The sequence below is a fragment of the Hemicordylus capensis genome, chromosome 3, assembly GCF_027244095.1.
Source record: "Hemicordylus capensis ecotype Gifberg chromosome 3, rHemCap1.1.pri, whole genome shotgun sequence".
Taxonomy (NCBI): domain Eukaryota; kingdom Metazoa; phylum Chordata; class Lepidosauria; order Squamata; family Cordylidae; genus Hemicordylus; species Hemicordylus capensis.
In genome coordinates this window covers 30,951,693-30,967,938 of record NC_069659.1, presented here as the reverse complement: position 1 = coordinate 30,967,938, position 16,246 = coordinate 30,951,693, and the positions used below count along the sequence as shown (strand labels likewise).

Here is a 16,246-nt window from a genome sequence, read left to right as displayed (position 1 = left end):
AACAAATCTCTCAAGTAGTCCGGGTGTTTAAGGGATAGGGCTGAGAGAGATTCCTGCCTGCAACCTTGGAGAAGCCACTGCCAGTCTGTGAAGACAGTACTGAGCTAGATAGACTAATGGTCTGACTCCATATATGGCAGTTTCCTATGTTCCTATGCATTCACTTTGCAAGCCCATTTCTACATCTGTGTCAGCAGCAATTATTATAGGAGCTGCTGCTTCAAAGATAAAGTGTGCTGTCAAGTCAGTTTCGACCCTGTTTGTGGCTTCCAGCGGCATCTGGTGGGCCACTGTGCGAAACAGGATGCTGGACTAGATGGGCCTTGGGCCTGATCCAGCAGGGCTGTTCTTATGTTCTTATGACTCCTGGTGCCCACAGAGCCCTGTGGTTTTCTTTTGGTAGAATACAGGAGGGGTTTACCATTGCCTCCTCCCGCTCAGTATGAGATGATGACTTTCAGCATCTTCTTCTATCGTTGGGATTCGAACCGGCAACCTTCTGCTTGTTAGTCAAGCATTTCCCCGCTGCACCACTTAAAGTGGTCTTACCTACCCACATATTACTTAGTCCCAGGTTTATCTGCTGCCTTCCTTTTCTTGCATTGGCTTAGTATCAGACCCTCCATCATTCCTTTGCTTTGCCCCTTCCCTGTTACTTTTCCTGAGCACTCTGTGGCTGAGGACTGGATCCCCCCAGAGAAGGGGGGCTAAATACAAATATTCAGGCAGGTGCAGCGCATCCCACATGTTTGCTAAGTAGGGAGGGAAAGGCTATCTGCTTATGCTCAAGTACCTGTATCCATATCTGGTATTGAAGGAAAGGAATGATAAAAATGATGGCCTTGATTGCATTTTTGAATTTCTAGAAGACTGCACCATTGAGAAAGCACATTGTGAAAGCATTTTGGGCTTTATTCAGAACAAGTCCTAGTAACACCCAAGTGTCAGAATACTGTAATCAACGCCGATCATATTTCAGCCTCAAGAAATCTCTCTGACAAAAGGAAGTTATTCAAATCACATCAAAATCAATCTTCATCAGTTCAAATAAAACTGGGCTTAAACTGGCTTTGTCTTATGTCATCACTCTTTCTGAACTAAATCTTTGTGTAGTTTACTTACCTTCCTCAAGAATGGTCACTGCCTTTTTAAATGACTCCTAACTTCTTCCTTTGTTCAAGACCAGGACTCAACTCTGTCTCCCCAGTTCAGTCTTTCAACTTCTAGCTCTTTTTTCTTCTACCAATATTTTCTTCTTAAAACCCTCTTGCTTGCCTTTCTAATCTCAGGTTCCACTCAGTTAAGGGGATTGGGGGATGGGTTTTCAGCCATCTTCCATTCTTTTACCCTTATACTCAAATATTGATACCCTAACTTGCTGAATAGGTATATTTTTGCCTTGGTCAACCTTATGCCAATTTGCTGATTTTTATATATTTTATTCTGTCAACGTTGGCTTTATGCCAGGGGTTCCCACCCTGTGGAACTCCAGATATTGCTGAACTACAACTTCCATCATCCCCAGCCACAATGAATTGTAGCTGGGGGTGATGGGAGTTGTAGTTCAGCATCATCTGGAGTACCACAGGTTGGGAAACCCTGCTGTATGCCATTTTTGCTGACTCTTCAGACCTTCTGGTGCCATCTTTGTTACCTCATGTCTAGTCTTGACTGCTTTTTGGTGGCGGGAGGGTATTTACCCATGGCACCTTCCATTTCTGTCCCATTTGCACACACCATCGTGTCCATTACTTTTGTTTATTTATTATATTTGTATACCAACCCAGACTCATGTCACTGAGCTGTTTCTGTCTCTTTCCCAAAGTGGTCCTTCCCTGAGGCAGGAAGAGGTGATCATCTCAGGTGTGGGCATGAGGAGGGGCAGAGAGGGCAGCAAGCACACACTCACTATTACTACGGGCACACCCTTGCACAGATGGAGTGGGGGGCGGTATCATATTGTTCAACTCAAGCAGCAAAATTTCTTGGCCTGCCCCTGTTCTTTCCTTCTTATCAGCATTATTGATTTTGCTTACCCTTGCAGTACAGGGCAGCCAAGCAGGCATCTTTCTGTCATCCTATATTCTCTCCCTTTCAACCTTATTCTAAGTCTTATATTGATTAGGACTCTATCTTATCCTAACTTACCTATTCCTTACCTGAATATCATCTCTTAAGACTATATTTCATATGCTCCATGCCTTTGCATTCCAAACAGGTTGCTGAGTTGAGACCCAAGATTAAACCTTTATTCCCATTTCATGTTGAGGTTGGGGGGGAGATTTTATATATATATATATATATATATATATATATATATATATATATATGAGAGAGAGTTGATTTGAATGATTTTTAAAGCACCCTCTGACAATCTCAGTAAGATCACTGCACCCACTTAGCAACAATAAGATGCAGGTTTGCACTAATTATCTGTGTCTGGTCATGATGTGCATGCATGCACTGCTCATAACAACATTGATAGAGAAAGGAAATCTAATCTGAAGCAGGTGTAACTTTTCCTCCTATGCATCTCAGTGGAGATGACCAATGCTTCCACCCCCCACCCCCCGCAAATCTTCATTGCAAGATCTAATCTTTTTGTTTTGGACCGCGAGTTCACTTTAATATGTAGGACAGTACAAGTAAGCCCGACTTCACAATTATTTGATATAATTTAGATGCAAATTAGGACTTCGTATTCTGGCTGTCGTATGCTTTATTCCTCTTGGTTAGCTTAGCTGTAGCTCATTACATTTCGGCAGAGTACAGGGCTGTCCCTTTCAAGGTCATCTCAGCATTGTCTCTGATTGAATTCCTCCTTCCCAGTCAATTTATACTGCATATACTTGGTAGAAAGTGTGATAGAAGGCAATGGAATTTTGTCTGTTTACAGCGCTGGAGAGTCTGCCTCAGTGTCTTCATGATCATGCCATTGCCTTTTAGCTGCAGAAGGGGGCCTCAGAGACTCTCAGTGAAGACCATTTTCTGCTCTCAGCTGATAGTTTGAAATTGGGGCCCATGCTGATGTGACCTTCCTGCTTTCAATGAAATGCCTTTACTTTTGAAATTATTTTGATGCTGTCGTATTATTCTATCATAACAGAAACTATTTTACAGTCCATATTTCCAAATGTGATGAGAAGAAAACATTAAGCATGGTGGCCCTGTGCAATAATGGGCTGGTTCAGACAACTCAACACATTATAGTTGTTTATTTGTGAATGCGACCAGGATGTCCATGGAACCCATAGACTAGAGATCAGTCCTAGCATGCTAGGAATCCTAGTTTGTTAAACTACAGCTCTCTGTGTTGTGTGCTCCCTTGGAGTGTGTTGTGAGAACCCAGAAATGTTCCCTGATCTCACATTAGAACTGTGCTAAACTTTACCTAAGATCAATAAACCAAGTTCAACTCTCAGATTACTGATCTTGGATAAATGTCAGGTTGGCACAGTGCCAACCATAGATTGGGGGAGAATTTCCGGGTTCTCATAACATGTTCTGTGGGAGTTTGTGTGCTGCCAGGTTCTCTAGTTTTCATTTAGCCAACATTAGATTGCTCATGAGCCCATATGTTTAGAAACCAGGATCTAAAACTGGGATTAGATTAGATCTGTTTTAATATCCTGGTTTCTAGACCATAAGATGAGGCTCAGCAGCCAGGCAGGATCTTCTTGGTAGAGGCACCAGCCTTATGGAATGCCTTCCCGGCAAGGTGTGTCAGACCCCAACACTATTTTCTTTAAGGCATCAGGCAGAAACCTGTCTCTTTCAAAAGGTCTTGGGCTAGCTTGGTTCTGTTGCTGGTCTTTTTGCAATACTGGTGTTTATTGGTGTTTACAGTCTCTTCCCTTATCATCCCCAGCACAGCATCCCTCCAGTGGTTGTTGCTGGTGTCTGTTATGTTTCTTTTTGCATGAGCCCTTTGGGAACAGGGAACCATCTTCTTTATTATTTTTCTATGTAAACCTCTTTGAGAACCTTCGTTTAAAAGCAGTATATAAATATGTGTAGTAGTAGTTGTTGTCTGTTTCTGTTTTTACGCCCAGTTTTGTTGAGGTAGCTTTTTAAAAAGTTCTGTTACTGCTATGTGCAGAAGATGTTTGCTTTTTGTGTTTTATATGCTATATGGTTGCTTTTTAAGAAAATGTTTACAAGGGCTCTCGTATGTAGGGAGGCAGGGGAGGAGGAGAAAGCCCATTTCACAAATGTGTACTGGGCTGAAAGAAATTATCTGTGGGCTCTGTGAGTAGGAAGCTGAACTCTGAAGAATGCCAATTCTAACACCTTGCAGGAAACAACATTTTAACAAGGAGTCCCCAAGTGGCAAAAACTGGAGCAGAAATTGACCAGGGACAGGTGCCAGAAAACGGGGGCAGTTAGAGGATACTAGGAAGCCTTTTATTGGCCTCACTCTGTCCCATCTCTGAACATTCCATCCATTTCATTTGATGTACACATCTGCAGCAATCAACCTCTGTTCAGAGTTTTTGCACCATGTGTTGCTTGCCTTTTGGCTACAAATACATCAACTAGTTTGTTGTTCTTTGGGGCAATATTGTATTCATAGCATGCAACTGCTGCTAGAAATTTGCATTGTTCTCAATGTGTGTGTGTGTGTGTGTGTGTGTGTGTGTGTGTGTAATTTATTTCATGATTACCTATACAGTGTTTTGGATATAAGGACATTAGATAGGTTTCTGGAACCTCTGATGCTTATGAATAAATATAGCTTTATTTGCTTGCTATGCTTCCTTTTTCAATAGCCTCCCTGCTCTCCCCAAACTGACAGAAATAATACAGTCGGGCTGCTCCTGCCACTTTGGATACATCTCAAATTCTGTAGGAACCCCATAGCTATTTGTGAGGCAGTTTCAGGCTGTTTGATATATTTTAAGGCTAAATGATGTAGCACTATGGTGGTGGTATTTTCTTGAGGTACTGAGAAGCTATACTATCTGAACTAGACTTGTGCATCAACCCTGTATATGCTAGAAAGCACGTTGCTAATAAATGAATTACCACTGCATTTGCTTGAAATAGTTAATTAAACCAGTGGTAGGTAAATAGAAGGGATAGGACTCTGGAAAAACATCTAGCTGTAGTTTTATGTTTTGAGCAAACTAACCTCAGTTGAAAAAGAAGAAGAAAAAGACTATACGAGGTGAGGAGCGGAACAGAGGTGCACACAGGTGAGGAAGTGTGGGAACACGCCCTTGAAAGCCAGCTCTTTGATATGTCACCACCTACCCTGTTTCCCTGAAAGAAAGACCTACCCCGAAAGTAAGACCTAGCAGTAATTTCTGATGTACCGCTAATTGCCCTAGTGCATTTTTTGGGGCTAAAATTAATATAAGACACTGTCTTATTTTCGGGGAAACACGGTATGTAGATAACCACTCCTCTTCAGCTTGTGCTATAGTCTGTCTATACCAGGGCTGCACAACTTTGGCCTTCCTGAAGAGGTTGGACTACAATTCACATTTGTTGGACTACAATTCCCATAATCCCTGACTATTGCCCACTGTGGCTGAGAAAGATAGAAGCTGTAGTCCAAAAACAGCTGAACGTCCAAAGTTGTGCAGCCCTGGCCTATACCTTTCCTCTTCGTACAAGGTTTTCCCTTAGTGCAGTCAACTTAGAATAAATGTAGTATGAAAAGACAAGAGTGTTTATTGAGTTGTCATACACATCAAGTTAAAAAGTTATGGTATGTGGAGAACATCATCTGCAAAATTACCCCTAAGAATCAGTGTCCATGCTGGAAAAAATCACTGCCTGGAAAGAGTCCCTGAGTTGGCTATTGGCTATCCGTGAGACGGTCTATTGGGGTGGGAATAGATGGAAGGCAAAAGCCTGTATGGCGCAGAATGCTTGGGAGATGTTGGTTAAATGATTTAACTAACAGGATCATCTGAAATAACTATTTTTGTTTTAGTTAAATGCACAAAAATAGTAGGCTTAGCAGCTATTCCAGCAAAAGTGGTTTGCATTCCCTACGAGAAACCAGCAGAACACTGTGTGTGCTGCCTCTTTCCTCTCAATTTCTTTTAGAAGATACATAAATACCCCAATTACAAATATTAGTCACCACAGCCTCTTAATTCTCATCCTCCTTTCAAGGAACCCACAGTGGCATACATGGGGTTATCTCATTTGCAATTTGTGCAGTGATTTTTTTTCTAGTTCTGTCTGTCTCTCACCAGCACTGATTATTCAGAATTAGATGTTTGCTCTTCTGCCTGTATTAAAGCTGGTTTACTGTGGTTTCTGTCTCCAGTAAATACAGTCAGTGCCAGCAACAAGCAGTCAGAATTCTGAACTTGGCTCTTGTTATCTGGCTGGTTGCTGTTTATTATAATGGAAAGTAAACTTAATAATTTCAGAAAAAGTGAAGTTAAGATGCAGGTGGCAGACTGGCAAAGCACCTGAGAGGCTGCTATTATGAAGGGGCTGTGATTACAGATAGTGTATTGTTTCCATGACTCCTGTGCAGAAGCGGTTTGTAGATGTTGCTTGGCTTGAAGACACTGTCCATGACCAAGCCATTGTCCACCCTATGGGGGTCTGTTCCTGCAATTTGCTGCAGTAAAGCTGCAGTAACAGGACAAGAGTTTTGCTCAGGGGCAGATCTACTATTGGGAATCTCTTTCAGCCCTATCTTGGAGAAGCCAGGGAGGGAGATTGAAACCTTCTGCTCTTCCCAGAGTGGCTCCATCCCCTGAGGGGAATATCTTACAGTGTTCACACTTCTAGTCTCCCACTCATATGCAACCAGAGTGGACCCTGCTTAGCTAAGGGGACAGATCATGCCACAAGACTAGCTCTCCTCTCAAGACCAGCCCTCCTCTGAAGTTTGATTTGGTGCAGAGCTATCCAGGGGAACATGAAGCATCCATCTTGAATTCCTTGCATTCCTTAATGCCAGAGTTCCAAACAAAGCAAACATGAATCTTACAAGACAAGCTAGTTCCCAGGAGCTTGAACAGCCCTGACCTGCCATGCAATCAAGACAAGTGTCCAGGCAACTAATTAGATTAGAAATAAAGTGGGTAGGCAGCCACAATTTGCTCCTTCCCCTCTCCTCCTTTCCAGCTGTAAATTGGCAGCACTTGTGGCAGGAGAACATAAAGTAGAGGAAGGGAGGAAGTGTGTTTTGGGCCCTGGGAAGTGGGTGCCTCAGGTGTACAAGGCTACCATGGCAGTGGAACATCGCAAAGAAACTGTATATCTAACGATATATCATGCAAAGCTTGAAAAACTCACCAACTGCTGGAATATCCACAGGTACAGTTTGAATGTGCCACCATCTTGACCACTTGCTTTATTATTCCTTTCTCCCAGCTTTTAACTAGCACCCAGTAATAATTTGAAATAATGACGCCTAGTGTTAAGGTGACCAGTTTTCTTCTTCAGAGGAAATGTTATGTCAGAATTCAAAAACGTTGTGGGTGTTGTCAGAAAGATCTTTCAACAGAAAATGAGATTGTTCCTGCAGAATCCGTGCATATGTTGCATTTGGGCATACTGTTTCCATGTGCAATCCACTCCACTTTCTCTTGCAGTTTGGTTGTGATCGTAGCAAGAACCTTGTGGATATCTGTGGAGTGAAAGGATTTCAGGCATTCGTGTGTGATGTGCTTTCTGTGCCTATACGAAGTGGTTCCTGTGATGCATGCATCTCCATTGCAGTGATCCATCATTTTTCAACAGCAGTAAGTTGAACTCTTTTCTATAACTTTTGCTAATGTCACAGAAGAGGTATTAGATAATACAAAAAGGTAGAAAGTATTGGGGCATAATAGAAGCAAACTGTTTTACTGTGGCATGAGTAGCTTTCAAAAGCTTTGCAAGATTTTAATTTATTCATAAATATTCTAGAAGTAGGGGTTAGCAGCGAGGTGGCCAGATTTGCAGATGATGCCAAATTCTTTCAGGTAGTGAAATCCAAAACGGATTGTGAGGAGCTCCAAAAGGATCTCTCCAAACTGGGTGAGTGGGCGACAAAATGGCAAATGCAGTTCAATATTGGCAAGTGTACGGTGATGCACATTGGGACGAAAAACCCCAACTTCAAGTATACGTTGATGGGATCTGAGCTGTCAGTGACTGACCAGAAGAGGGATCTTGGGGTCGAGGTGGACAGCTCATTGAAAGTGTCGACTCAATGTGCGGCAGCTGTGAAAAAGGCCAGTTCCATGCTAGGGATCATTAGGAAGGGGATTGAAAATAAAACGGCTAATATTATAATGACCTTATACAAAACGATGGTGCGGCCACACCTGGAGTACTGCATAAAATTCTGGTCACCACATCTTAAAAAGGACATTGTAGAACTGGAAAAGGTGCAGAAGAGGGCAACCAAGATGATCAGGGGCCTAGAGCTCCTTTCTTATGAGGCAAGGCTACAACACCTGGGGCTTTTTAGTTTAGAAAAAAGACGACTGCGGGGAGACATGATAGAGGTCTATAAAATCATGCATGGTGTGGAGAAAGTGGATAGAGAGAAATTCTTCTCCCTCTCCCATAACACTAGAACCAGGGGTCATCCCATGAAATTGATTGTCAGGAAATTTAGGACCAGCAAATAGAAGTATTTTTTCACACAACGCATAATCAACTTGTGGAATTCTCTGCCACAAGATTTGGTGATAGCCAACAACCTGAATGGCTTTAAGAGGAGTTTGGATCACTTGATGGAGGAGAGGTCTATCAACGCCTACTAGTTGGAGGGCTATCTACCTCTAACCTCCAAGGCAGGATGCCTCTGAGTACCAGTTGCAGGGGAGTAACAACAGGAGGGCGGGCACGCCTTCAATTCCTGCCTGTGGCTTCCAGCGGCATCTGGTGGGCCACTGTGTGAAACAGGATGCTGGACTAGATGGGCCTTGGGCCTGATCCAGCAGGGCTGTTCTTGAGTTCTTAAGACCAACATCCCTATTTGATTTGGCTTTTAGTGGCTAAGATTTAGCCATCACGAAGTGTTCTAAAATGTACTCAGATTTATTAAATTATAAATCTGGAATTAGACTACAGAACTTCTATGCTGCTGCTGCTGCTGCTGCTTCTCCTCCTCCTCCTTTATTATTATGAATATTGATATCCTGCTTTTAGAACAAAAGGTTTTCAAAGTGCTTTACATGGGGGGGAAATTAATGGCTCCTCAAAAGCCTCATGTTCTAAAAGGAAATAAAAGGAAGACAGCAGCATCAGTCACTGGGAAGAAGCTGCGCTGGGTTGAACAGGGACTTTTCAGCCATCAATTAGAATTAATTAATGAACACATATTTCAGTCTACAGAAATGAACACACATTTCAGTGTGTAAGAATGATACAAAAGCTTTAGGACCTGGATTCTGGAAGGACTATCTTTTCCCATAAGTACCTATCCACATACTTCAGTCTTCCTCCTCCAGTAGGAGGAGGCGCTCTTGCATGACCTGCCACCATCAGCGGTGCGTTTGGCAGGCACAAAGGATAAGGCCCAGGATTGTGGCTTGCCTAACTATGACAGATCTGGATAGCCCATGTCTTTAGAGATCAATTTAGAATGTTCTTATCCAGACACACCATTCAGTAATTTGCTCACAGTCTCATATCTATAACGACAGCTTTTAAGCATTTGTGACTCCTTGTTATGCTTTTATTTGCTTTTTATGTTTGTTGTTTTTTACAATTACGTGCTATCTGTCTTTATTTTTATTTAAGTTGTTGGCTACTGTCTTATAGAGTCAAAAGACTAGATACAGATATGTTAGTAAAGAAATAAAGAGCAATAAAGGTGGATCACTAGGACATATCAGTTTTTCTTCCTCACTGTACTAAGGTCTTGCTTGCGGTGCTGCCACTTTGTTACCTGCCGACTGATTTGGTCTGCTTTTCCCTAGGAGAGGAGACTGGCAAGTCTTCGTGAGTTAGTTCGGCTGCTGAGGCCAGGTGGAAAGGCACTCGTTTACGTCTGGGCTATGGAGCAGGAATACAACAAACAGAAATCTAAGTACCTGAAAGAAAAAAGAGCTTGCAAAGGCAAAGTGGAAGAAATCGACACCAGTGCCATGAAGGCAGCTGATGACAATGACTGCCAAGGTTCAGTGGACCCAAATGAGGATGTCAGTCAGTATAAGGGCAGATGCTGCAATGTAACGCAAGTGGCTCATTCCAATTTGCCTGTTCATACCAATAGAACTTCCTTTGACTCCCAAGACTTGCTGGTCCCTTGGCATCTGAAAGATGGCACAAAGCAGAAAGCAGGGCACGCCAACTCACATCTGGCCAGCCCTGCAGACTCACATACGCTTAGTCCCGTTTTTCACCGTTATTATCATGTCTTCTGTGAAGGAGAACTGGAACAGGCCTGCAAAGCCTTGGATGGCATCAAAGTGCAAAAGAGTTACTACGATCAAGGAAACTGGTGTGTGGTTCTTGAAAAGCTGTAATGCGTTAAAACTATCTTGTGGGCAACTGGAATGATAAAGGAGTGTTTTCAACATAAATATTTATTTGCCATGGTGTTTCTAAAATGGGTATTTCAATGGCTTCTTGCTTTTAGTCTTGCTTTGACATTTATGAGAATAAATGAGGTTGGATGTATATCCCATGCCTTCAAGGTCCCAGCAAAGGTTTACTAGTACTACTGATATTTATATACCGCTCTTCAACAAAATTCTCGAAGCGGCTTACATAGAAAAAATAGTTAGTTATACCTGGTCCTCCTTCTCACCAAGTAAGTAACCAATGCAGCTGCTGCTTTTCTAACCAGGCTCAGCACATGCAGCTCTGGCAGCTGCACTGAGTATACAGCTGGGCTGGTGACTAAATGCAGAATCTATAACCTCTGTCAACAAGCATATCCAACTGCAAGGCCAGATGTTGAAGGTAGAAGAAATGAGCCTAAACCTTATCTAGGCAGCCTACAGCAAAATATTGCCTTGGAACTAGAATTTGGAATTTCACTTGTGTGAAGCAACGTGGTATAGGGAACAGCTCATGAATATACATGGAAAGAAGAATTCCAAGGAATCAGAGCTGGGTGAGGAGCTTTTATACAGAGCTGTTGTACCAGCACTGAGCCGCTAGGGACTGCTGGTTTGATAGTGGATCTGATGACGCTGCTGCTTCCTGAATCTTCTCCGGACCCTGATCTGGTGCATGTGTGGGACTTGCCTTCACCTCCTCCCAAGTTGGTCAGATGAATAGGAGGCCTCAGACGGCCAAATGGGCACTGCTTTGCCCAAGCCTGAGCTTACATCATTGCTACTATACCTGTCAGGGCTTAGCCAAATGCATGGAAGGCAAGTCCATGAATGGTCCTGATGGCTATTGACTACCTACATGCTTAGAAGCAGGATGCCTCTGAATAGCAGTTGCAGGGGAGCAATGCAGGAGAGGGGGCATGCCTTCATCTCCTGGTTGTGTGGCTTCCCATCTGGTGGGCCACTATGGGAAACTGGGTGCTGGTCTAGATAGGCCTTGGGCCTGATGTAGCAAGGCTACTCCTATGTTCTAGGCCTTGGAGTGAGGGCCCCTGTCAGTTGGAGCCTCCTTGGGTAGAGTTTCATCTGGAGGTGAGACCTCAGTCTGCCCTTCAGGGGCCAAGGAGCCTCCAGGGCCCCCATAGGATCCTGCTGTTCCTCCTCTTCAGAGGAGGTCTCCTCAGGTCAGATGTCCAAGTACTAGCAGGCCCTGACAGCAGCAGGGCTTCTCAGTGGATTTATAAGGTTCAGTTGAAATACATGTAACATTTTATACTTGTTTTATCTATGGTAACTTATATCCTATCTTTCTGTAAATACTGCATTGAAGCCAGCTTGCAATAAACCAACATGCAACGTATTATAAAACATCAGATGAATAGCAGCAGATTTTTTTTTAAAAAAACAGTCTCATAAGAATTACTCACTTTAAAAGCTCACTTGAATAACACGGTCTTCACTGCTCACCTGAAAGTTACTGGGGTCCTCAATCTCCATGATCCTCATTGGCACAGTGGACCAAGCAGAAGCAAATGTTAACATGGGAATAAACTGCTACCGTTCGAAAAGGTTGGTATGAATGTATCCAATGACATTCAAAAGTGGAAGGAATAGGTTTCTTGGCGATTAGAAGGAGATAGTAAGAGAAAACTATACAGACATCAGAAATTGATCGTGACTGTCCCAATACTGGGCAGGCACTTTTTGGTTTTATGTGATAGCTGAAGTTCCTCAATCCCAAAATTGTATCTCAGTGCTCACTTATGTAGGGTTAAGGAGAAGAAAAGGACGTTTCTTTTCTCCCACCTCAAGGTGGGGTTAGGGTTGGGGTTAGGGGATTTTTCAAACTGCATATTTCCTACTCTTTCAGTTAAATTCTAAGGACAAATCAATAACCTATTACTTTTCTTTGCATTAGATTTCATTATCACAAATGCATTTCCAAGACCCAGTGAGACAGCTCTGCCAGAATGACACAATATACAGTGTTAAAATACAATACAATGCAAATTACATCTGGTGGATGACCTCTATCAGAGCCTCAATGGGGGGAGCATGCCTCTCTTGGGTCTATTAGATCTCTCAGCAGCTTTTGATACCATCAACCATGGTATCCTTCTGGATTGTCTGCTGTGGTTGGGAATTGGGGCACAGTTTTGTGCTGGTTCCATTCCTACCTTAGTGGACGGTTTCAGACAGTTTACATTGGAGGTGAGTGCTCTAGCCCATGGCCTCTCTCTTGTGGAGTGCCACAGGGCTCAGTCCTCATTCCCTTGCTTTTTAATATCTATATGAAGCCACTGGGTGAGGTCATCTGTCGGTTTGGGGTGACGCATCATCAGTATGCTGATGATACACAATTGTACATTGCCACCCCGGGTCGATCCAGGGATGCCGTGAATGTGTTGACCCAGTGTCTGGAGGCTTTAAGGGTTTGGATGGGTCAAAAGAAGCTCAGGCTTAATCCCTCCAAGACAGAGTTGCTCTTATTTAGTTCTTGATCTATCTGGCCAGGTTCTGGTTTCGGGTGTCTCCCTTGTTGGGGTCGTCTCCCCTTGAAAGAGCAAGCTTGCGATTTGGGGGTCATCCTGGACTCATGGCTCCTGCTGGAATGAGCCCTTCTCTGTCTTCTCAGGCAGCGCTTGCTGCCTGTAAGCATCTATTCTCCTATTCTCTCCCTCTCTGGAGGGAGAGAACGGGGAATAGATGCTTTCAGGCAGCAAACACTGCCTGAAAAGGATGGGCAAGCGCTCACTCAGGGCTATTAGTATCATGAGCGGGGGGGAGGGGTGTTTTTCGGGGCTCTTCTGGAGCCTGAGCCATGCCCCCCTCGGGGTTTCGGCGGCCCCTACCATTGACGTCCTGGATTCTTTGAACCCATTCGTACAATGGTGGCTACACCCCTGATTTGTAGGAGTGAACAAAAAGTTTCAATATACTGAGAAAGTCAAAGGATAATTGTGTTAAATTACCCCCATTTGACAAAGGGCTAGATAAAGAATAATGTACCACAGGAAGATGGCAATGAAGCATTATTATTATTATTATTATTATTATTATTATTATTATTATTCGATTTCTATACCGCCCTTCCAAAAATGGCTCAGGGCCGTTTACACAGAGAAATAATAAATAAATAAGATGGATCCTTGTCCCCAAAGGGCTCACAATTTAAAAGAAACATAAGATAGACACCAGCAACAGTCACGGGAGGTACTGTGCTGGGGGTGGATAGGGCCAGTTACTCTCTCGTTGCTAAATAAAGAGAATCACCACATTAATAGGTGCCTCTCTGCCAAGTTAGCAGGGTATCCATAACACCACAATTCCTCTGTGATGCAAGACTTCTGCTTGATTTGTCAAGTCCTTATTAAAGGTAAAGTGTGCTGTTGAGTCAGTGTCGACTCCTGGCGACCACAGAGCCCTGTCATTGTCATTGATAGAATACAGGAGGGGTTTACCATTGCCATCTCCCACGCAGTATGAGATGATGCCTTTCAGCATCTCCCTATATCGCTGCTGCCCAATATAGGTATCAGTACCAGCAACCTTTGGCTTGCTAGTCAAGTCATTTCCCGCTCCGCCATTAGGTGGCTAATATAGTCCTTATTAGAGACACTTATATTTGTAATTCAAAACTCAAGCTACCCAAGGCATCTTCCTCAAAGAAACATTTTGCCACTCTTTCAGCCATTCATCCAGACATACTTTGGCTGCTTTAATTGGCCATGATTGGCAGTAGTTGAGCATATAGGTTTTTAGCCTCATATATCTGAACGAGAGCTGCCACACACGGGATTAGCCATGGGTACACCTTAGAGAATTATATATATATATATAGATTCTGCTTTCAACAAAGAGTTCCCAAAACAATTTGCTTAACAAGAGATATGGGGACAAAATTGTTCCCTGTCCCATAATGGCTCGCAATTTATTTATTTTTTTAAACCCAGCAGGAACAGCCACTGGAGAAATGCTGTGCTAAGGACAATTACCCTCCCCCAACTAATGACTGCACTCACACAATCATGGTGATTCTGGTTGAAGAGTTAACCAGAGTCGCTGAGGTCTTCGGACTGTTGATGAAAATTAGGGGTGTGCACAGAGGCTGAACCGAACTAGGCCTGGTTCGGTTCATCCATTGAGCTGGTTCGTGGGCCGGCTAGGTATATTTGTAAAGGGGAATCCTTGATTCTCCTTTACAAGTATAGGGGGCATCCCTAATCCTGATGGTAAAGGCAGCAGGGGTGGGTAGTGAAATTCTGATGGTAAAGGCAGCGGGGGTGGGTAGTGAAAGAAAGCAGTCTCTTTCAGCCTCTGTAGCTTTAGAGGAGGCTCTGGAGAAACGGCTGAGGTGGCGGTGGCCAGGGTTCCTCCAAGCTCCCCGTTGGCCTTCCAAATGACAGCCCAGGATGTATCTGGCCCAGTTTTGGCCTCTGTGCACATTTTTGTGACCTCCATTTTTGTGACTGCACACACACAGAGGAAACTTGCATCACCACACAATTTGCCAGCCCCGGCTGTCATTTGGGAGGCTGACGTGGAGGAGGCCCCATCGCCCCCCCGCCCACTTCTCCGCCCCTTCCCCTAAAGGTACAGATGCTAACGGAGCCTCCTTTCTTTCTTTCTTTCTTTCTTTCTTTCTTTCTTTCTTTCTTTCTCTCTCTCTCTCTCTCTCTCTCTCTCTCTCTCTCTCTCTCTCTCTCTCTCTCTCTCTCTCTCTCTCTCTCCCTCCCTCCCTCCCTCCCTCCCTCCCCCGGCTCTACCTGAGCCAGTTCGCGAACTGGTTCTTCCAGTTCGAACTCTGACTAGTACTACCTCCTTTGGGGGCCCAATCCTAGTCAAACTGTTGTGGTTAAACCACATTTAATCTGGATAAATAATCAGGATCAGATCCATATCTCCCTCAACCTCCATAAAATAGCAGGACTTCCACCCCTCATTAAGCCCATTCACACGTTATGTCCAACATTCATACAACGAATGTATGCACCTGTACACAGGTACAGTCATTCATGTGTTATGCTAAACCTAAGTACAGAAGTATACTTCCTATCTGTATCATACATTTGAAAGGCTTGTATCCATATTCACTTTTTAAATGAACACAGGTACAGCTGTTCACACAAACACGTCTGTACACTCATACAGTTTAATGTCTGAATCGGGCTATTGCCTTTATAAATGCATACAAGGCTGCCTACTCAACCACCAGATCTACCATAGAGAGGAAGCAGGAAGAAATATACTAAGAACCACAGAAGTCTAGGAGCGGGGTGTGTGTGTGTGGGGGGGAGATACCTCTGTGATGGGTTCTCAACCTTGAGTCCCCAGATGTTGTTGGACTACAATTCATATCATCCCCAGCCACAGTGGCCATTGTGGCTGAAGATTATGGGAGTCCTAGTCCAACATCTGGGGACCTGAGGCTCTAAGACAGCAGTCTCCTAAAACCCATAAACTATGTACTGTATCCCCAGGACGGGGCCAAGACAGACACTTCAAGCACTGACCCATGACAGCTGGAATACAAAATGTATTTTAAGAAATAATCTTACTTTTTTCTCTTGCTTTTACTGATGTGCTGGCAAATCCTTAATGAGGTTACTCACTGACTACATTTGAAATTCATACAATGTGATATTAGCGGCAGTACTAATTTATTTCTGTTTTCTGAGAAAGATAAAAATGTGCAAGTATAATGAGCAGATGATTATAAAAAGAACAAAACATAATATAGGAATTCTAGCAGGAGGCATATTTCTAAAATA

The 16,246-nt window shown here is 43.5% G+C and overlaps 1 protein-coding gene across 4 annotated transcripts in view; it reads left to right on the top strand.

The window, feature by feature from the left end:
- ALKBH8 (alkB homolog 8, tRNA methyltransferase) overlaps positions 1-11,848 on the top strand; it is an 88,671-nt gene extending 76,823 nt beyond the window's left edge. For all 4 annotated transcript variants that reach the window (XM_053311495.1, XM_053311496.1, XM_053311494.1 and 1 more), the window contains 2 exons: positions 7,569-7,718; positions 9,891-11,848. In XM_053311495.1, coding sequence (XP_053167470.1) covers positions 7,569-7,718; positions 9,891-10,439 — 699 coding nt within the window. In that variant the 3' untranslated portion in view covers positions 10,440-11,848. The remainder of the gene's footprint in view (positions 1-7,568; positions 7,719-9,890) is intronic.
- Positions 11,849-16,246: the final 4,398 nt, after the last annotated feature.